General features: G+C 42.3%; 1 protein-coding gene across 3 annotated transcripts in view; it reads right to left on the bottom strand.

Moving 5' to 3' along the window:
* Positions 1 to 794: 794 nt before the first annotated feature.
* Fmo4 (flavin containing dimethylaniline monoxygenase 4) overlaps positions 795 to 21,950 on the bottom strand; it is a 32,981-nt gene continuing 11,825 nt past the window's right edge. For 2 of the 3 annotated variants that reach the window (XM_005319878.5, XM_040277581.2), the window contains exons 3-9: positions 21,181 to 21,369; positions 20,434 to 20,596; positions 13,532 to 13,674; positions 12,467 to 12,666; positions 9,160 to 9,512; positions 6,610 to 6,679; positions 795 to 4,943 (exon numbers count right to left, since the gene is read on the bottom strand). In XM_005319878.5, coding sequence (XP_005319935.1) covers positions 4,469 to 4,943; positions 6,610 to 6,679; positions 9,160 to 9,512; positions 12,467 to 12,666; positions 13,532 to 13,674; positions 20,434 to 20,596; positions 21,181 to 21,369 — 1,593 coding nt within the window. In that variant the 3' untranslated portion in view covers positions 795 to 4,468. Of the gene's footprint in view, positions 4,944 to 6,002; positions 6,370 to 6,609; positions 6,680 to 9,159; positions 9,513 to 12,466; positions 12,667 to 13,531; positions 13,675 to 20,433; positions 20,597 to 21,180; positions 21,370 to 21,950 lie in introns of those variants that run through there. The other variant, XM_040277582.2, reaches the window with a different exon arrangement.

Raw genomic sequence — 21,950 nt, 5'->3', positions numbered from 1 at the left:
AGGAGAAGCCTGGCCTGTTGAGTCCTGCAGTCCCTGCTTCTCCAGGGGCTCGGTCGAAAAGTCAGAAAGGTGGGGAAACTCCCGGGTGTCCGCCTCGGCCGACCTGCAGAACGTTCGCTGTCCACAGGAGCTGGGCCTTGCTGGAGGGTGTGAGGGAGCCTGGTGGCGATGGTGGGTGGGGTGTTGGGGGGCAGGGGGCAGGGGCTGTGAGGGAAGGTTCCTGTGGGCGCAGCACACAGCCTGGAGCTCCTGTCCTCACCCGAGGGAGACAGTCCTGTGCCCTCTTGGGCCAGCGGCTTCAGGGTGAGTGCGCCAGCCAAGGGAGCGCCTCTCACTATTAAAGCTTGGTCTCACTTTGAATTGCTTGTTCTGCAAGTTTGATGGGACTTGGATCCCTTCTCACAACACAAAAAACTTTCCATGTTACATTTATTGATGAAAGAAAATATTTCAACGGTTTCAATTTTTTTTGAATGGCTGTGAAATGGTTTTGCATTATTTTTATACCAACTTGTAATAACATAAAGAGATCATTGTTTAAAAATCTTATTTAGAAATTAATGTAGAATAACAAGTATTATAGAAAACCCCCAGAAATGAATTCAAGTTTTAACCAAAACCTGTGAAATTTTGTTTGGAAGTATATTATAAATTCTATATTTAATATTTCGCTATTTTTTGGCTTAAGCAGTTTTACTTCAATATGAAAAGATGATTTTCCCTGTGGTCACATCGGTCTCCCTTCCCCTTATCTTATCAGCTTGTCTTAGCGTGGCTCACAAAGACTGTCTTCATTTTCTGTGTGCATCATGGTGTGAACAAGGTTGGTGGCCACTGTTCTAACACGCCTGCCCCAAGGCCACTTAATGATTGCTGAGAGAAACAACGCCTTCCGTGAGACTGTCCCGGGGCCACTCTCTCACTTTACCCAGTTTCCACTGGCAACATTTCAGGTGTCACCTCTTCAGGGAAGCTTTGTATGAGCGTCCCAGCTGGCTCCCCCACCCTCTCTGAAGCCTGCATGGTTGGTCTTCCCGGCAGTCGTCACATCCCTGCCTGTCACAGTGCAGTATGTGTTCCATGACATCAAGGACTTTCTCTTTACTGACCATGGTTACCCAGTCCAGAAGAGTGCTTGGAACACAGTAAGTGCTCAATGCATATTTGTTGAGTTAATGAATGAATTAACTGAGCACTTAAAATTCATTTTCTCTAAAACCCACACGCCTGTTCTACAGGACAGCCTCTTCAGGACGCCAATGTCTTTGTGGTCAGACTCTGGTGATTGTCTGATCATGCAGACTCTAATGCAAATCATTGACAAAGTGAAATTACATATATTGCAAAATAAGGATTTCAAAAGAAAATTGCTGAAGGTGATACTGGAGGACTGCTAAGCCATGGCAACTCTGGATCTAGCAGCATTAAACCAGGAAGACATTTCAAGAAAGGCTTAGAGATGATTGGCATGTGTGATGACAGGAGTTTCAAAAGAGATTTGTATAAATATGAGAGGATTGAAATTTTAGTTCCTTGGCAAAATCAATGAAAACCTTGAATATTAAAATATTGCTAACTTATAGTCTAGTTTTGAAAGTTGAATATGTAGTAAAGGAAGTCATAAAGGTGTTTTATCTAGCTGTCATGTAAATTCTCACAACTAGGCAATTCCTTTTAGAAGATGGTTTCAGTTATAATCCAAATTTGGCTAAACGAAAGGCCAAGCATCCACGTATCAGAGAAAACATTTGGCCTTTGTTTTTTTAGGATTGATTTACTTCACTTAGAATGATATTCTCCAGTTCCATCCATTTACCTGAAAATGCCATGATTTTATTCTCTTTTAGTGCTGAGTAATATATCTCAATATCACAGTTTCTTTATCTATTCATCTATTGAAGGGCATCTAGGTTGGTTCCATGGTTTAGTTTTTGTGAATTGAGCTGCTATAAATTGTGATGTGGCTATGTCACTATAGTATGCTGATTTTAAGTCCTTTGGGTATAGACTGAGGAGTGGGATAACAGGGTGAAATGGTGGTTCCATTCCAAGTTTTCTAAGGAATCTCTGTACTGCTTTCCACTGTGGTTGCACCAATTTGCAGTCCCACCAGCAATGTATGAGTGTGCCTTGTTCTCTCTGTTAAGAGAATGCTGACCCCAATGGGGGAGGGGCATGGAAAGAATGGAGAAATTTTGGATTGGGCAAAGGGGAGGGATGGGGAGACGGTGTGTGGGTAGGAAAGAATCAGAAGGACATCATTACCCTATGTACTGTATGATTGCACAAGTGGTGTGACCCTACATTGTGTACAACCAGAGAAATGAAAAGTTGTGCTCTGTGTACAATGAGACTAATGCATTCTGCTGTCATGTATGACTGATTAGAAAAAAATTTAAAAAATTAATATATTAGCAAAAGACATTTAAAAAGACCAAGCAAACTTATTTTCAAAATTCTGATCTCATTTCTCAATGAAGTCTTGATCAAACCTAGTATTTTCCCCTAATATTTACTATGAAAATTTGATTCTCATTTAAAATGGGTTAACTCCCATTGGGCTTTTCCTGGTATTGGGTGTTCTTTGAGGCCTAGAGTCATGGACTTGCCAAGCCCAATGCTCCCAGTCTGTTCAGGGTGGGAAGGCAGTGCAGAGGAGGGAGCCCGCAGGAGGGCAGGCGCAGGCTTCCTGGAGGAAGAGGTGGAAAAGGTCTGGGCTTCACTGACCAATTGAAGGGGCTTGAGACGAGTAGGGAAGTTACCTCCCAAGGCAGCTAGTGGCTTCAGGGTTTGCATATATTTGGTTTAAAATCCCTGTTCTGTCTCCTCCTTTCTGTGAAAACCAAAGTAAATTACTTCTCTGAGTGTTTGACTCATTATTTAAAAATTACTGCACTGAAAAAATAGCACATTATAAGTTTAAGTTCTGATGAACTAAGAGACATTCTCAGTTCCACTCTCTCCCTCAAGAACAGGTGTGCAGTTAGCTTAAGCTGGACGTTGCTCCTGTGGGTCTGCCTTAGTGGGGTTTGAAGTCCACCGAGGAGCACAGGTAAAGCCGGACACCTTCACTGGCCGTTTCAGGATGGCGATTTCTAACCCTCCTTTGTTAATGTTCACCTGCTGCCTTCAGGAGAGTCCATCTGAGGGTGGAGGGGACACAAGGACAAAAGAGAGACTGAGCTGTACAGGCCAAGCCTCCTGGTGACCCCACAGCCCCTTAAGGCAGAGAACAGAAAATGTCTTTCAGTTCTGCATGGACGCCCTGCACCGTCTCTCTCCCTGCTCACCCTGCACTCGGTGCCATTATCACCCTCCCTTTCCAGGTGAGGACACTGAGGCTTGGAAAGGCTCCTTGGCCAGGGCCTCATGGCTGACACCAGAGTTCAGGTGATGACCCACGTTTCCTTCTCCAGGGAGTGACCTTGACCAGTCGTCTCAGCTGCACAGAGCAGGGTGACCGACCCGGGAGGCCGACTCCTGGACAACAGCTGGCACCCCGCCTCAGGCTCTTGGCTGGCTTTGGAGGTGAACGAGGGAAGGAAGAGAGGACAGACCGTCTGCCCCTCAGCTTCCCACTCTGGGGCCCTCAGGCCCGCCTTCCTCGCGCAGCTGAAAGCCGTGGCTCCTGTTGTACAAAGCTCCTTCCTTCTTTCGTTGGTGATTCCTCTTCTTCCTGGCCTGCTGTGGTCTGGGGATAGTCAGCCACCTCACTGTCGCCTGAGGGCATGTTACGATCCCTACAATTTTCCAGCAATGCTCACATCTTTTTGATTAATCTCTATATTAAATTTCCACAGATTATTCAATTTGAGTATCATCATCTTATTCCTCTCAGGACCCCGATATGAATGATGATAATTTTAATTTTAGGCAAGAATGCTCATACTTTTATGTTTGGCAAGGATGATCACACTGTTATTTTAGGAGAGCTGCTTAGCTAGCAGGATAGAATGTGCACTGGAAAGAGAAAGATACTGAGACCAAAGAGTGATACACAATATAATAAATCTGCTAAGAGAGGACTAGACCTGAACTTGGATTGTAGACGTTACGGTGGAAGGATAGAAGGGATACACAGGACACTTGAAGATAGGATCATCATGGCATGGTTTGACCCTTGAAACCAATCAGCTTCGTCCTCACCAAACACTAGGTGTATTAGTCCATTTTTCCATGGCTGTAACAAAAGACCTGAGATTAGTAATTTATAAAGAAAACAAGTTTCTTTGGCTCACAGTTCTGGAGGCTGGGATGTCCAAGGGCCTAGGGGAACTTCTGGTGAGAACTGTGTTTTCATAACATGTTGAAAGGTGGGAGGTTTGCTTCCCAAGCAGGTGCCTTAGGAGGAGAGAAAACAAGGGACAGCCTCACTCTATAACAACCTCATGGAAACTAATCCAGTTCTGTGAGTGGCATTGATCCGTTTATGAGGGTAGGTAGAGTCTGAATGACCCCAGTCCCTCCCCTAGTCCCCACCTCTCAGTGCTGCCACGCTGGAGGCCAGTCTGCCAGCCCATGAACTCCAGGGGGCACACCCAAAGCTCAGCCCTAGCCGAGGGGAGAGTCTGTCCTGCATCCACTTGGAAAGTGAAGACTTGTAGATTAGTAGGAGAGAGGCCAGCAGCACAGGGCCACCCCAAGCTCTCAAGCAGTGTGACGTGGAGGCAGGCTTGGGGGTGTCGGGAGGGACTCGGGTTTTGAGAGGCTTCAGGGTCCTGTCCCACTGGGTCAGGATGGCATTTCTGGCTCCTTCCCATCTTCCGGGGCCCACCAGGCGGTATTGGTAAGGGGTACAGGGTCCAAAGAAGACTTCCCAGGCTAGTCTGGGGTCCCTGAGGAGCAGCAGTGGGAGGCTGGGCTTGGCGCCGATGCACGCGGCAAGCTCATCCAGGTAGAGGATGTAGTCGAGCTTGTCCTGACCGGCGTCCGCGATCACACCCCTGTGGGGAGAAGGGAGCATGGGTTTGGCGATCCTCCCTGCCCCGCGTTCCTGGGTTACAGAGCCCACCCTCCTCCTGGGTGTTACTTCTGCCTCGGGATCAAACCATGTCTTGGAGATGTGCTTCCAGGTCGGACAGAAAAGGCTAAAGGAGTCGCCCTCAGAGGACGATTCGCCTGTGGAAGGAGGAGGCGAGAGGAGGCCCTCGGAGGAGACGCTTTTGTTCCTGGCGTTTGGTAGGAGGGTAAAGTGTGGTGGTCCAAACGCAGCCGTGGTTATGGGTGAGGAGGGCCAGAAGGCTCCGCGGCCATGGGCACCTACATTTTTATTCATGTGATTGCGAGCAGGGGGGGCCACAGCTTGGGGCACCAGGACGGAGCCAGACACGGAGATGCAATGTTGACAAGGAAGACTTCCCTCACGGGGGACATTTGAGCAGTGAGCCATGCAGGTGCCTGGGGAGAAACTTCAGGCAGAGGGGGACCAACTGCGAGGGCTCAGGAGGGTGATGCTGGGCCTGGCGGAGGTGTGGGGGGCAGGGGCAGGGAAGGGTGGGCACTGAGGGTGCCCCGGGGACTGGGGGGAAAGGGAGGCAACCCAGGGTTTGAACAGAAAGCAGCGAGGTGTAGCTTGTGCTTGTTGCTGAGTCAGAGCAGAGAGTGGGAGACAGGTGAGGGGCAGAAGTGTCCCGAAGGCCTGGTCTGAGGTGGCAGCAGCAGGGTCACGAGAAGTGTCCGAGTCCTGGATTCCTTTGGAAGGCAGAGGCTGACAGTGTTTGCCGACACAGGTGTGAGAGCAAAGGAGAGGAGGACTGCTCCAGTGCCACTCAGCCAGAACGAGCGGGTGTCACTGAGGGGAGCAGGGTCAGAGGGGCGCACCGCCAGGGCGGAGCGGTGGAGAGGACCTGAGGAGTTTGTTCTTAAGCTGGGCGTGTTGGTCACGCCTGCAGTCCAGAGTTCAAGGCAGCCTGGCAGCACAGTAAGACCTCATCTCAAAAAAAAAAAAAGGTTTTTTTTTTTTTTTTTTTTTTTTTTTTTTAGAGAGAGAGAGAGAGAGAGAGAGAGAGAGAGAGAATATTTTTAACATTTATTTTTAGTTTTCAGTGGACATAACATCTGTATTTTATTTGTATGTGGTGTTGAGGATGGAACCCAGCGCCCCGCGCATGCCAGGCGAGCGCGTTACTGCTTGAGCCACATCCCCAGCCCCAAAATGTTCACTTTTAGACATCAAATTTGAGGCACCTTTATAGATGTGCAGGGAGCTATCCAGAGGAGCTGGAGGAAAGGCTCGGAGCCACAGGATTGAGGTGTTTAAAGGTGGATGAGGCCCTGCTGGAGTGAGAGTACTGCTGAGGACCAAGGGGTGGGCCCAGCGAGGCCTAGGAGTGAGCCAGAGGGGACACCAGCAAGAAGAGAAAGCGCAGCCTGAGAAGCGGAAGGAGACCCACAGTGGGTTTCACGGCCAAGTGAGGGCAGGACTGGGTCCCACTGAGAAGACCTGGCGCCCCCATGACATGTCTGAGGCCACAGTCCAGTTGGTGGCAGAGGTGTGTCCCTCCTCCCTACTGCCTCTGGAGTGGCCCTCACAGTAACTGGGAATCCTTGTGGCTTTCCTTTGTAACAGAATCCACTGGCAAGTCCACCCTGTGGCAACCTGTTTCCTACCTTTGAATGAGCTCCTCCTTTTCAGTGACCTCGGCCATCAGCTTCTGGGGTGGAGGGATCTGACAGAGTCCTGTGAGAAAGATCAGAAACACACTGAAGTCCACGAGATTTTCCTTTATTTAAATTTTCCTCCCTCTCATTCTGATCTCCCACGGCTCCACCCTCAGGACGTGAGACAGCCAGGGCTGAGTGGGGCTGCAGAGCCCAGGACACGCCAGACGGCGAGAGGGCGCACCTTGGCCCGGCCTCAGCCTGCACCACCCAGGAGACGGCAGCACCTGCTGTGGCACCTGCCGGCCCCGTCCCTCGTCCCTCTGCACCTGCTCTTAGGGTGTCTCCCGCCTCTCACTCACATACGCCTGCACAGGCACCTGGGTGGGTGTTAGAGCTCTTACCAGCTCTGATGGGAACGCTTACAACGACCCCGCCTCCCAGCGCAGCTTTGGCACACGGGAATCCTCAAGAGTGACAGGTGCTGGCAGCACGTGGGTCTCACGGAGGCTGTGCCTGCTTGAGCTGTGCGGGGGCCTTGTGCTCAGTGTCACACTTGGCCTTTTTCTTGCCGTCACAGCGTGGACTCTGGCCCCCCTCTGCAGTTGCCCCATAGCTCCCGACTGAGACCCCTTTGGGTCTTCTGGGTTCCTGGTGTGTCCAGGCCTGCTCTCACGTGAACCCCCCTGCACTGGGCTCTCCCTGTTCACCATCCCACTCTGGCCAGTCCTGCCCTGCTGGGTACCACAGGCCAGCCCCAGGAGTGGGCTTCTGGGTCCACACCAGAGGTCTCACTCAGCTCACGGGTGCACTTCCTGCTAGGACCACGTTATCCTGAAGAACTAGCAAGACTTGGTGGCTCCCAGAAGCCGTCTGGGGATCGTGAAGCTACTCCTACTGTGGTGTTGGCTTTATCATCCTAATGAGCAGTTTGGAGCTCACTATAAAAAGACCTCCCAAACCAGCACTTAAGTCCTCTACGATTGATTTTCACTTAACTGGACAGAGCTGTGAAGGCACTGCATTGTCCTTAAAGAAATACAAGTTTGTGGTAACTTAATGAAGGGGGATGGATTTTTTTTCCTGTAATGTAAATAGGGTGAAAATCTTCTAAACACTTTCTCTGCCATTTGAATAGCATGTTTGCCAGCTACAAATACTTAGGTCTTTTCTTTTTTTGTGGTCCTGGGAGTTGAACCCAGAGCCTTGTGCATGCCAGGCAAGTGCTCTGCTACTGAGCTACCCACCCCCCCCACCCCAGCCTTTTAAATTAATTAATTAATTAATTAATTTTTGCCCCAGGGATTGATTGCTTAACCAATCAATCCCTGGGGCAAAAATCCCTGAGCCACAACCCCAGCCACTTTTATTTTTATTTTTTATCTTGAGATGGGGTCTTGCTAAGTTGCTTAGCACCTTGCTAAGTTGCTGAGGCTGGCTTTGAACTTGTTACCCTCCTGCTTCAGCCTCCCAAATTGCTGGGATTATAGGCATGCAGTCTATGCCCAGTCTCCTAGCTTTTTTAAAGAAAAATATATATATTTTGAGACAAGGTCTAAGTTGCCCAGGCTGGCCTCAGAACTTATGACCTTCCTACCTCATCCTCCTGAGTAGCTGGAATTAGGAGCTTACACCACTGTGCTTGGCTGAGGGCACAGGTTTTTAGGTGTGGTTAATATCTATTGCATTTGTACAGTGGGCTAGAAGTCATCACCACTTAATACTGTCTTATATGCTATTTGTAAATTATTGGTGGATGTTTTTATTCACTAAGGACAGCTGGTTGGTCCAACCATGAATGCTGTTTATATTTAAAGATCACACTCTGCAGTTCTTTGGAACGCTCACTCATCTAAATCTTCCTCTCTGTAGCAGGCATGCTGGGAATGGCAAGAAGCGGCAACAGTGGTCACTTAATAGGCCTCTCCTGTGTCAAGTGTGCCACTTGAGGCTTGGCAGACGTTGTAAATTTTAACAAGTCCTGAGAAAGAGGGTCTGCCATCCTTACTTTGCAGATGAAGGGGCTGAGGTGCACAGGGTCCCTGCCCAGTGGCTCTGGACCCCCCAGCCCTGGCTCCTGCACTGGTGCTCTTGTGGGATCTGCCCAAAGGAGTGCCCAGGGCCTACCGAATTGCTACGAGCACTTAAAAGGTCGCTGTCTCTTCATACCTCAGTTTTATCCACAGCATGCATTACTCCAGTACCTTTTAAAGTGATCTAAAATTCTACTTCTAGTAATAAATGGAAAGACTTGGAAGTAAACAGACTGGACTAGAATAGAACAGGCTCTTGAAGCTTCCAAAAAGTTCAGTTCATCTGAGAAATTTGATTACATTCTGTTCAAATTTATCCCATCTACAGAGTCAGAATCTCCTCTGCTCAGTCAGATGGAGTGACATACACACTCATTATACCACTATACATATGTATGATTAATTGCTCATTTAATTTTTTATAATATTTATATCACTTTGGCTTGGATCTGTTTGATTTTAGCTAAACGGCAGGGAGATGATTTTGGCTGATCATACAGGACTCTAAATATTAGAGTCAAGGTACCTTTGAACACTCGTGTGGCCCACCGTGCTTGGAGCTCTGTGCCTGATAAGATGGACCCCTTAAGGCTGATAAGGCCAATGATGGCTAATGTTGCTCTCTCCAGGCTTGAGGGAAAGACCCACTTATGTAGGAATATCTTCTTTCTACAAAGGCTTTGGAGAGGTTCTTCAAGAAAGGGAAAAGAAAATATATATCCTGTAGTGAAGATCACAATATCAATGTTGGCTTCCACTGTCCCGTCTTCAAAGATGGCAGAGGTCTCTGTGAATCCCTTCACACCGGTTTTCATAGTGACCAGCCCACAGAGGATGCAGGTTGGCAGCTCGTCATTCACAATAATTTTTTTTTTCTTCCTTTGACACAGAAGAGAAAAATATTCATCGTGGTTATAGTTGTGAAATACTCTAGCCAATGATTTATTCAGTCAGTTAAGGTAAACTATCTGTCAAGCCAAACAAATGAGTGTCCAATTATTCATCCGTCACGATGTCTAATTCACAGTTGTCTGGTTACTGTTTATAACATGTTTTCTTTTCTTGTTCTCAGTAGAAGACACGTGGAAAATGAATAACCCCACTCTTTCCTGACTCAATTTACAATTCTCTCTCTCTCTTATAATTAATTTCTAGAGCTTTTTTTTTTCTTAAAGTATCAGCACTGAGTATATAACAAATCACTGGATGACAAGTTTGGGGTTTCGTGTCACCTATACTTTTAGGAATGACATCAGGCAAAGAGGACATTACTAAGAAACTCTTTCAATGCCAACTTTGAGTCTACTTATGCTGATAAGTATTTTCATTGTGAGCACCATTCTGCCTAATCATCAGACATGCTGTCTTTATTAGATTTACACATCTGATCATCCTTTGCCATTAGTTTTTTTTATCATATTAATCTTTAAAAAATTTTTATTCTAATTTGTTATATATGACAACAAAATGCAATTCAATTCATTTACAATTTTCATGTCTCTGGTTATACATAAAGTGTCTTCATACATATACTTCGGATGGATGTCCACTGTCTTTCCTGCCTCCACCTCTCCTTTCCCCTCCCTCCCCTTTGCCCTATCTAAACTTCCTCCATGTTCCTTCCATGTTCCCCCATATCCCCATTGTGAATCAGCATCCTTATATCAGAGAAAACATTCGGCATTTAGTTTTTTGGGATTGGCTGACTTCACTTAGCATTATCTTCTCTAACTCCATCCATTTACCTGCAAATGCCATGATTTTATTCTCTTTTATTGCTAAGTAATATTCCATTGTGTATATATGCCACATTTTCTTTATCCATTCATCTACTGAAGGGCATGTAGGTTGGTTCCACAATTTAGCTACTGTGAATTGTGCTGCTATAAACATTGAGGTGGCTGTGTCCCTGTAGTACGCTGTTTTTAAGCCCTTTGGGTATAGATCCAGGAGAGGGATAGCTGGGTCAAATGGTGGTTCTATTCCCAGTTTTCCAAATATTCTCCATACTGCTTTCCACCACGGCTGCATCAATTTGCAGTCCCACCAGCAATGTATGAATGTGCCTTTCCCCCACATCCTCGCTAACACTTATCGTTTGTATCCTTAATAGCTGCCATTCTGACTGGAGTAGTTTTGATTTGCATTTCTCTAATTGCTAGATATGTTGAACATTTTTTCATATATTTGTTGATTGATTGTATATCATCTTCTGAGAAGTGTCTGTTCAGTCCCTTGGACCATTTATTGATTGGGTTATTTGTTTTTTTTGGTGTTAGGATTTTTGAGTTCTTCCAAAAAAAAAAAAAAAAGAAAAAGAAAAAACAAAAAGATTTTGGGGTTCTTTATATATCCTAGTGATTAGGGCTCTATCTGATGTGCATATGGTAAAAATTCACTCCCAAAGTGTAGGCTCTCTATTTACCTCATTGATTGTTTCTTCTGCTGAGAAGACTTTTAGTTTAAATCCATCCCATTTTTTAATTCTTAAAAATGAAATTAAGCCCCTGTCTCTCACCAGGCACAAAACTCAACTCAAAGTGCATCAACGACCTAGGAATTAAACCAGAGACCCTGTACCTAATAGAAGAAAAAGTAGACCCAAATCTTCATCACGTGGGATTAGGCCCTGACTTCTGTAATAAGACTCCTAGAGTGCAAAAATAAAATCAAGAGCCATTAGTTGTTTTTTTTTTAATAAGTTGAAGGTTGAAATGTATCTTACCAAAGAATATTTGGGTCATCACATGATAAAAATGACATTTTAATGATCTTACACCCATTTCAGTCCCCCCCCCCCCCCGGGCAGTGTGCAGCTCTGTGCAGAGGTGCATCACCACACATCGTTTCAGGAAATGCTACTGTGAGTGCAGACCTCCTCCTCACTCTGCCAGAACATTCATTGTAGACTGGTGAGAACAGAGCAGCTGCACACACGGATGCTGCCACACTGTATTTTTCACATGGCAGCATTTTCAAGGGTCTTCAGGGCCAATCTAAATTTTCTGATTTTCTAGCTGCAAATGACAGCACCCTTCATTTTCTTGAATTCCTACTTTTGTTATTGCACATCTCAAGTTCTGAATAATATAGAAAAAATATTGATTTAAAATATTTCCCATGAGAAATGCAAATAAAAACTATAACCTTATCAGTTAGAATGGCTGTAATAAAAAAAGTCACAAATGCTGGTGAGGCTATTGAGAAAAAGGAGTTTTTATACACTGTTGGTGAGAATGTAAATGAGTACAGCCATTGTGGAGAATAGTATAAAGGGTCCTCAAAAAACTAAAAATAGATCTACCATATGTGCTCCAGCTAATCCCCAGTTGTGGGTACATATTTAAAGGAAGTGAAATTATCATACCAAAGCAATGCCTGCATGCCCATTTATTTTGGCATTCTTCACAGTAGCTAAGGTATGGAGTAAGCCTAGGTGTTCATCAATAGAAGAAGGGAAAAAGAAATGCATATATGTGTACAACTGAGTACTACTGAGTCATAAAGAAGAATGAAATGCTGTCATTTGAAGCAGATGGAACTGGAAGACATTGTGTTAAGTGAAATGAGCCAGACACAGAAAGACAAGAACCATATGTTCTCATACATAGAAGCTAAAAATGTCAATCTGAAAGTAGAACATTGATTCAGAGAGATTGGGAAGAGGGTGTGTGGAGATATCTCTATCTATCTATCTATCTATCTATCTATCTATCTATCTATCTGGAAATATCACCACGAACCCCATCAGCATTGCAGTTATTGCATGATAATAAAAAGTAAAGAACATAAATAAATAAAAATTTTTCTATGAAATAAAAGAATTGAAGTACCCCTTTGTAAAACTCAATCCATAAATCTCATGGTTTAGTCTTTTACTCATCTGCCTCTCTTGAAGCCAGTTTACGAAACATGGAGGCAGCAGTTGGTTAATAAACGTATAGCATCTTCTCGTGATCATCATGTTAAAAGGGTAGCCTCTGTCTGAAGAGCGGCTGATAACCCAGGTGCCAGTTCTAGTACTGAGAAGTACCTAGAAAGTAAGGCAATAGGGATGAATACGGGTCATCATTTTGTAGTACTTTTTTTCAACTGTGTTTTAAGTGGTCTTACAGCATTCTGGTCTTCTAACAGAGTTTTTATAAATTTGTCTCATATATCTACATATGAGTTACATATTCCTGTTGTCAGTGTTCTAAAAAGCACTTTACCCGATTTAGTTATGTTGAGAATTTCATTATGTTTATAGAGTTATAAGAATAGGATTAGAATGTTTTGAGGTACACGGTATTTATATTGTAAATAATATAAAATTTTAGATGAGGGCTTGGAAAAGCAATTTTAACTGAATTAAGCGCCAACATATTCTTTCTACATCTAATCATTATCTTATACTTTATGCTGAAGTGGAATAGATTTAGATTTTTGTGATTTTATGTTTGGGCTTTCTAAAATCATTATATATACTTCTTAGGCAAAGAAAAGATTGCTTTTATCTTAAACCAAGGTACAAATCTGGTTTCTAGTAGAAAACTTGGAGACATCCAGAAAACAACCTCCTCTTTCTAGTCTTATGTGGGGTTTTGCCGGAATTGCAGAGTGAGTTAAAAACAGGACAACTGCCTGGGTTGGAGCATTCTGCCCACTTGGTCTTGTTCCTGAAGGAGCTCTTCTGAAAAATGCCTGTGGCCTGGCATTGACACCCTTCCTAGACTCTTTGGAGATGGTTCAGTTCTGTTAATTGGCTTCTAAAAGAGTGGCCCTGAAGACTTTCAGTTTCTTCACTTGCCCACGTCAGCACAATTAGGAACTGGCCCACAGGCGTTCTTGTCTTGAGAACAGTGTCTCTGGACGCCAGGGATGAAGACGGGAGGAGGGCACTGATTCAGAAGTGGTACCTGAGCTGCCGTTCGGCTGAGCTCCACCGCAATGTCTCCTCCAGTGTTCCCAAGACCAATCACCAAGACGCGTTTCCCCTGAAAGCCTTCTGGGCTCTTGTACTCTTGACTGTGCAGGATCCGGCCTTTAAAATTATGGATTCCTGAGGAGAGGAAGGGATTAGACAGTTTAAAATACCGCAGGCTGTAATTCCCCAGCAAGCAGGAACAGGGTTCGTTAAAAAAAGGAAGTTCCAGAAATATGGCAGCCCTTTGCTCCTGCCACTAGTTGCAGGAAGTAGAACAAGCTTATGATGCTCCTGTTTCCTGGGATGCAGTTAGCCCAGATGTACCTGAAGTGCACCCTGCCTAGTTAGAAATGCACTGGATCATATATTGCCACGTATGCATTCCCTTTCAAAGCAATTTGGGAAATAAAACTCTTTGCAGATAGTAAGAAATGTCCCATGCACTCTCCTGAACATCCTAGGGAAGAAGTAGGTTATTTCTAGTCCCCAATAATGACGCCCCTTCTATATTATTATACTCAATTATAATTTCTCCCATGAGTGCTACACTCATATCCAACTATGTAATTAACATCTTCTTCTTTAGGAGTCTGAATAAGCATCTCAAACTAAAAAAAAAAAAAAAAAAAGGAGGTTGTTGTTGATGTATGTTACTTTACCTAAAAGATATATTCTAAAGGACTGTGATTTTAAAGACTATACCGAACAAAGCCATCCTTTAAAAATTAAAGAGGCATAAAGACATTCTCAAAAAAGAGAGTTTATCACCACTAGATCTGTCCTACAAGAAATGCTAAGGGGAGTTCTCTAAACTAAAAGAGGTGCTAATGTGTAAGAAGAAAACATCAGAAACTCATTGGTAAGAGTAATTGTGATGGCATATATAGAATGCTCTAATAAAGTAGATAATGCAAAAACCATTCATATCTTTCATGTGAAGACTAAAAGCCCAAATAAATAAAAATAATAACCTTATCAATATGTTAAGAAATAGGCAATATAGACAGATAGAAAATAAGATAACAAAAATTAAAAATATAGAGAAGAATGGAGGGCAAGGTAGAATTTTTAATTAGTATTTCTTCTCTCTTTTTGTTTCTCTCCCTATTTTTATGATCAATGTTAAGTTATTTTCATTTCAAAATAGCTTTTTATTATCACAAAATTCTTTTTTTGTAAATCTCACTGTAATAGCAAAGCAAAAATCTACTATAGATGTATCAAAAATAATAAGAAAGGAATAAAAACACACTACTAGAGTGAATCACTTATACACGAAGGAAGACTATATGAGAGGGAGGGAGAAAGAAAAAAGGAATTGAAATAAAGTTAGAAAATAATGGCAGTAATAAGACCTTAAGTTTAAATGGTTAAATTCTCCAGTTAAAAGAGTGATTGAATGCATAAAAACAAGACCCAACTATATGCTGCTTACAAGAAATGCACTTCTAAAGACACATAAAGACTCAAAGTGAAGGGATGGAAAAAGATATTGCATGACAATCCAAAACAAAACAGGAATAGTTATGCTAATTTCATATAAAGTAGACTAAATAAAAAGAAGGCCATACATAATAGTATAATGATAAAAGGGTCAACTTAGCAAGAGGAAATAATTATAAATATATATGTACCAAATATTGTATGCACTAAATATAATATAAAGCAAATATGTGTATGTATGTGTGTATATATATATATATATATATATATATATATATATATACAGAGAGAGAGAGAATATGAATGAATATATATGAGAGAGAGAGACAGACCAATGCAATAATAGTAGGGGACTTTTTAACATTTTTTCTTTCATCACTGGACAGATCATCCAGATGGAAAATTGATAAAGAAATAGCAGAGTTAGACCACATGAATCTAATAGACATCTACAGGACATTCTATCAACCAATAATGAATGAACATTATTCTAACATCACATGGAACATTCTCTAGAGTAGATCATATTGTAGGTGCCAAGAAAAGTCTCAACAAATTTAAATAATTGAAATCTTATTAAAGTATCTTTTTTTCTATGATGCAATAAACTAGAATAACAAGAAAAACTTTGGAAACTATATGAATACATAGAGAACTTACTCCCGAACATCCAGTGAATCAAGGAATAAATTAAGAAGGAAATTTTAAAATCTTTTGAAACAAATGGAAAAAAAAACCCCAGAACTTATAGGATACAGCAGAATCAGCACTAAGAGGGAAGTTTATAGCAATCAATGCCCACATCAAAAAAATAGGAAGGCTGGGCATGGTTGTGTACTCCTGTAATCCCTATTACTTGGGAGGCTGAGGTAGGAGGATCAAAAGTTTGAGGCTAGCCTCAGCAACTTAGTGAGACCCTGTCACAAAATAAAAAGGGGCTGGGGATGTAGCTCAGTGGTAAAGCATCCCTGGGTTCAATTCCCAGTACCAAAAGAAAGAAAGAAAGATAGGTTGTTTATGTGAGATCTATTTATCTATCATTGCACCTTAAGGAAGTAGAACAACAAGAAAAAACTAAACCAAAAATTAATAGAATGAAAGAAATGATAAATATTAGAACAAATTAAAGGGAGACTAAAAAATTTAAATGATCAATGAAATGAAGAGCTGGTTTTTCAAAAGAATAAAGAAAATAAACAAATTCTTAGCTTGACTAAGAAACAAGAGAAGACTTATATCAGGGAGATTGCAAATGACCACAGAAATATAAAGCTATCCATCAACAAATTTGATAACCTAAAAAAATGGACAGATTTGTTGACACACAGACCTTATCAAGACTGAATTATGAAGACATAGTAAACCTAAACAGACAAATTCCCAGGTACATGTACCTTACCAAGACTGAAACATGAGGAAATAGAAAAATTGAACAGACCGTTAATAAGTAAGAAGACTGACTCAATAATAAAGAGTCTCCCACCAAAAATAGTTCAGGACAAGGTGCCTTCACTGCTGAATTCTATCAAACATTTAAAGGAGAATGAACACCAACACTTGTCTAAACCATCCCAAAAAACTGAAGAGAGGAGATTCTTCTAAACTAATTCTGTGAGGCCCCATATCAAAACCAGACAAGCTCCCAACAACAGAAAAGAGGCCAATAGGCCAATGTCCTTGATGAATAAATGAATAGATGCATAAATCCTCAGGAAGATGATGGCAAACTGAATTCACCAGCACACTAAAGATATTATTCACCACAATCAAGCAGAGTTCACCCCAGGAATGCAAGGATGGTTCAACATATGCAATACAACACATCAACAGGAACAAAGAACAAAAATTACCTAATCATTTAAATAGACGTAGAAAGGCTTCTGATAAAATTCAATTTCCTTTCATGATAAAATGATTAAACAAATTAGGTAGAGAAGGAACATACCTGAACATAATAAAGGCCATATATAATAAGCCAACAATTAACATCATACTGAGTGGGAAAAGGCTGAGGGCTTCTGAGATCTGGCACAAGACTAAGATGCCACTGTCACCACATTCATTCCACATTGTACTACTGGAAATCCTTGCCAGGACAATCGGGCTAAAGAAAACTCCATCCAGTTTGGAAAGGAGGAAGTCATATTGTCCACATTTGCAGATGACATGCTTTTATATATCTATATTAAAAAAAGCCCAAAGACTTCACAGAAGAACTATTGGAAATAATAGATGAATTCTACAAAGTTGGAGGATACAAAATCAACAAATAAAAATCAGTAGCATTGCTATATGCCAATGGCAAATACTCTGAAATAGAAATCAATAAAACAGTCCCATTTAAATAAATTTAACCAGAGAGGTGAAAGATCTCTACAATAAAAACTCTAAAGCACTGATTATTAAAGAGATTGAAGAGGACATTTAAAAAATGGAAAGAGATGTCATGTTCGTGGATTAAAATATTAACGTTGGTAAAATGTCCACACTGCTAAAAACAACCTGCAGAGTCAATGCAATCCCCATCTAAACACCCATGACATTCTTCATAGAACTAGAAAATACTTCTAAAATTCATTTGGAACCACAGAAATTCCCAGTTAGCCAAAGAAATCTTAGAAACAGAAATAAGAAAACAAAACAAGCATCATTAAATTACCTGACTTCAAAACATACCACAAAGCTGACTCAGTCATCAAAATGGCATGGTTGGCATACAGAACAGACTAGGTCTAGAGGTAAACCCACACACCCACAGTTCAACAGAGGTGCTGAAGAGACATGCTGCAGAGACAGGACATTCTCTTCAGTGAATGGATATTCACATGCAGAACAATGAAACTAGACCAGATTTCTCACCATACACAAAAAACAACTCAAAATGGACAAAACACTTAAAAAAGACCTGAAACCATGAAGTACTGGAAGAAAACAAAAGGAATGGCTTTACAACATTGAAATGGGCAAGGATTTTTCTTTTTTTTTTTTTTTGATTAAAAAAAAAAAGAAGCATAGGCAACACAAGTCAGTGTGTACAAATCAAACTAAAATGCTCTGCACAGCAAAAGAAACAATAGAGTGAAAGACAATTTACAGCATGGGAAAAATATCTGCAGTATATACACCTGACAAGGGGTTAGTATCCAGAATATATAAGGAACTTCATCAACTCAGCAGCAAAAACAAACAAAAAAACCAAATCATCTGATTTTTTTAAAAAAGGGCAATACGCCTAAATATCTATCAAATGAAGATCTATGAATGGCTAATTTCTGGAAAGAAATTCTCAAGTTGCTAATCATTAGGAAATGCATGTCAAACCATGGCGAGATCCCACTTCACTGCAGTTAGGAGGGCAGTGATAAACAAGACAAGAGCGAGCGCTGGTGAGGGTGTGGAGGACTGGGAGCCTTGCCCACTGTCAGCAGAAGGCAAATTAGGGTGGCTATTGTGCCAAACAGTGTGAAGGTTTTGAGAAGTAGAACTGCCCCATGATCTGGCAATCCCTCTATTGGGTGTGTAACCAGAGGAATACATGATGAAACTGATTTATTGGAGAGACATTTGCTCTTGCATGATTTATTGCAGCATGATTCACAATGATCAAGGACTGGAAACAGCCCAAGTGTCCATCAGTTGATGAATGGACAAAGAAAACGCTGTATATATACACACACAGTGGGTGCCCCTCAGCCACAAAGGAGGGTGGATCCTGCCATGTGAGGAAACGTGGTGGGGCCTGGGGGTTCTCATGGCGAGTGGAGTTAAGCCAGGCACAAAGACACAAGCACTGCATGATTCCACTCATAGGTGGAATGTAAGAAAAGTTTATCTCCTAGATTTTGGGAGTAGAAATAGTGGTTATCCAAGGCAAGAGAGAAGGGGGAGGCATAGTGAAGTAAGTTCTGATGTTCTCACACAAGGTAATTATAAATAACAACACCCCATGTATTTCAAAAACGCTAAAAGAAAGGATTTTGCATGTTTTAGCCACAAAGTACTAACAAATGAAGAGGAGATAGATATGTTTACCCTCAGAGAATGTTATACATTGTACACATTTATCAGAACACAAATATGTATACTTTTATGTGTTCATTAAAAATAAACAATTTAAAAAGAATGTGATTTATGTACATAAAATGTTTACACATTAATTTTTTTCCCTTTGTAATACTGGGCATTGAACCCAGGGCTTTGTGCATGCTAGGAAAGCACTCTACCTCTGAGCTACACCCCCAGCCCTTTTTTTAAAATTTCATTTTGAGCCAGGGTCCTGCTAAGTTGCCCAGTCTGGACTTGAACCTGTGATCTTCTCACTCTGCCTCCCATATTTCATGTGAACCAGGTGATGGCCTGTGGGAGAGTGCCAGTCTGCTGGGAATTGAAAGGGACTTTGCACCACATGAACAGCCCTGAGATTCTGAACAGGTTGTCTGGCACTTGCCAGACATTTTCCCATGGAAACATTGTTATAAGAGGCGTTATGTGTTCCTTCAGCCTCCAGGGCCACCTACGCCCAAGCCACAGATACAATATTGCTTCTTACTAAAGCCTGGATTGAATTCTCACTTTATTGTTAAGGACATTCTGTTTAATTATGATTGCTTTTATGATATTCATATTTCATTTTTTGGTTGCCAAGATCAACAAGTTTTATTATTCACACACTTCCTTTCCTTCTAAGTGGTTTCACTCCCTCAAAAAATTTCAATACTTATTCAGTTGCCTTTAGAACCATTAGTGACAGAAGAGTAGCTCTACAACATTTTAGTAATTCTCATTTGACTTTGTTTTCAATGCCTAGTTCTGAATAGGTTTGAGCTTCCCAAATAATCAGTTTTGATCTCAAAAGATGAAGGTTGGAGACAGAGATTTGCTGATCATGAGTATACTAAGAATGTGCTATTGGAGTTAAAAGCATTTCCAAAAAGGAGTTTCAAAACCTCCTGTATATGGATGGCCCTGATCTAAGAGGTATAATGGATGGATCATTATTGTGGTGACTTTTGAAGGGTGAATAGATTCTTCTTCATGTATATTTTCTGGTTGTTTCATCTTAAAACAATCTGTCAGACTTCCTGATACTCACTTAAATTCTTGAGCTACAAGGCAGTCTTGATTCAAATGTCCTGCCATTCAACCTCCAAAATCAAAACCTGTTTTTTTTTTTTTTTTAATGACAGACCTAATAGTTCAGAACCTTATTTAATCACTGAACTTGAATTAGAAATGTATGATAAAGCTTAAACAATGACACTTATATTAATAAGTAAATAATAAGCCCTGATATCTGCACAGTGCTTTGTACCTTTCAAAGTAGTTTTGTACATTTTTTTTAGAGTAAATAGAAAGTTGTCTATAATCGTGGCAATTTCAACTACAAATCCATAATGTTTCTTCTAGAGGAACCCCAAAGAGTAGGCATGGTTGTGGGTCAAAACGACTCACCAGGAAAGGACTCCAAAGGCAAATGGGGACTCAGGAAGTGTCCTGTGCACACCATGACAGCATCAAAGACTGCTCTGTCCTGCTTGCCCTCCGTCTCTGTGACGACATCCCATTGACCCGTTTCGCAGAAGTCTGGACGTTTTGTCACGCTGCACACAGTGGTCTACAAGTGACAGACAAACACTGGCTCCCTGCCCCAGCCTCTGAGCGTGGCAGTGCCTGGCTCGGCCCCCAGGCCTGCTATGTGAAGTGGACCAGGCCCTCCCGCAGGGGCCTGTGAGGACTGAAGGGAGGAGTGCGGTAGCGTGTGCACACTCCCCAAGTGGCACCCAGACCAGGACCCAAGACCTCGGAGTGCTTCCATTGCAAGTGTTTAATCCTGGTGGGAAGGAAATGAACTGCAATCCCCGATGCAGGGGAAAGATTGAGGAAGATGAGATTTGCTCCATTGTAATTTCTGTGGTTCAGACTTCTAGTCATTTCTTCCTAATGGGTTTAGTGAACAAAATTACTTTCCTTTTCTTCCCCCCCAAAATAAATTAATTTCATCCCAAATGAGAGTTCAGCATTTAGAGGAAAAATCAGGATATTCAGTATTTTAATGATCTGAGTAAAACAAGAACAGCAGGAGGAGACATTGTTATCTGCCTTATTTATACAGAGGTAAAAATCAAGAAAATGTTCATTTAAACACCCCTGATAGACCAGCTCTCATTCATTAAACTTGCATAACCCAACATATCTTACCTTAAACCGAATGTATTTCAGGAGGTCAAAGCGCTCAACAAATTCTTGTAGATAGTCCCAAAATTTCTCATGTCTCATGAAATTGGGATAATCTTCTTGGAAAGGGAAGTCACTATAACATGACATTTCCTTGCAGACATTTGTCACTAACGTCCGATAGACCCTGGTCATCCCATCCTTGGAATCCTCCTGCGGTGAAGGCAGAGTTAGTCGGACAGAATGAAGGAGACAGGCGGAAGAGAACAGAGATCTTGGTGGCTCGTGCTAGCCCAGCTGAGAGGGCGCCACAGCAGTTACTGTTCTACTTGTCATTTTGAAGAGTTCCAGGAAACCCAACATTGGGTCCCCATGCTGTAATGATGAGGAAGCAGTAGCACGACTGGAGTAATTGAATACAGCATCTTCCTCAAACTGCAAGAAGTTGATGAAAGGTAACAGGGCCCCCCAAGACCAACGTCATCCTCAGTCTTTTCCTTCTTCCCTTGCCATGGCTACTGCTTGCACACTTGCTCTGGTTATTGTCCTCCTTTGTGGGGGTAACCGGGGATTGAATTCAGGGGCACTCGACCACTGAGTCACATCCCCAGTCCTATTTTGTATTTTATTTTGAGACAGGGTCTCACTGAGTTGCTTAGCGCCTTGTTTTTTGCCAAGTCTGGTTTTGAACTCATGATCCTCCTGCCTCAGCCTCCAGAGCCACTGGGATTACAAGCGTGAGCCACCATAGTCCTTTCTGAGCAGGGAACCCCAGCTGATATTCCTAATTATTG

The sequence above is a fragment of the Ictidomys tridecemlineatus genome, chromosome 10 (genome assembly GCF_052094955.1).
Source record: "Ictidomys tridecemlineatus isolate mIctTri1 chromosome 10, mIctTri1.hap1, whole genome shotgun sequence".
In the NCBI taxonomy this organism is placed as follows: Eukaryota; Metazoa; Chordata; class Mammalia; order Rodentia; family Sciuridae; genus Ictidomys; species Ictidomys tridecemlineatus.
Note: the sequence above shows the minus strand (reverse complement) of the source record. Positions and strands in the feature narration are given on the sequence as shown.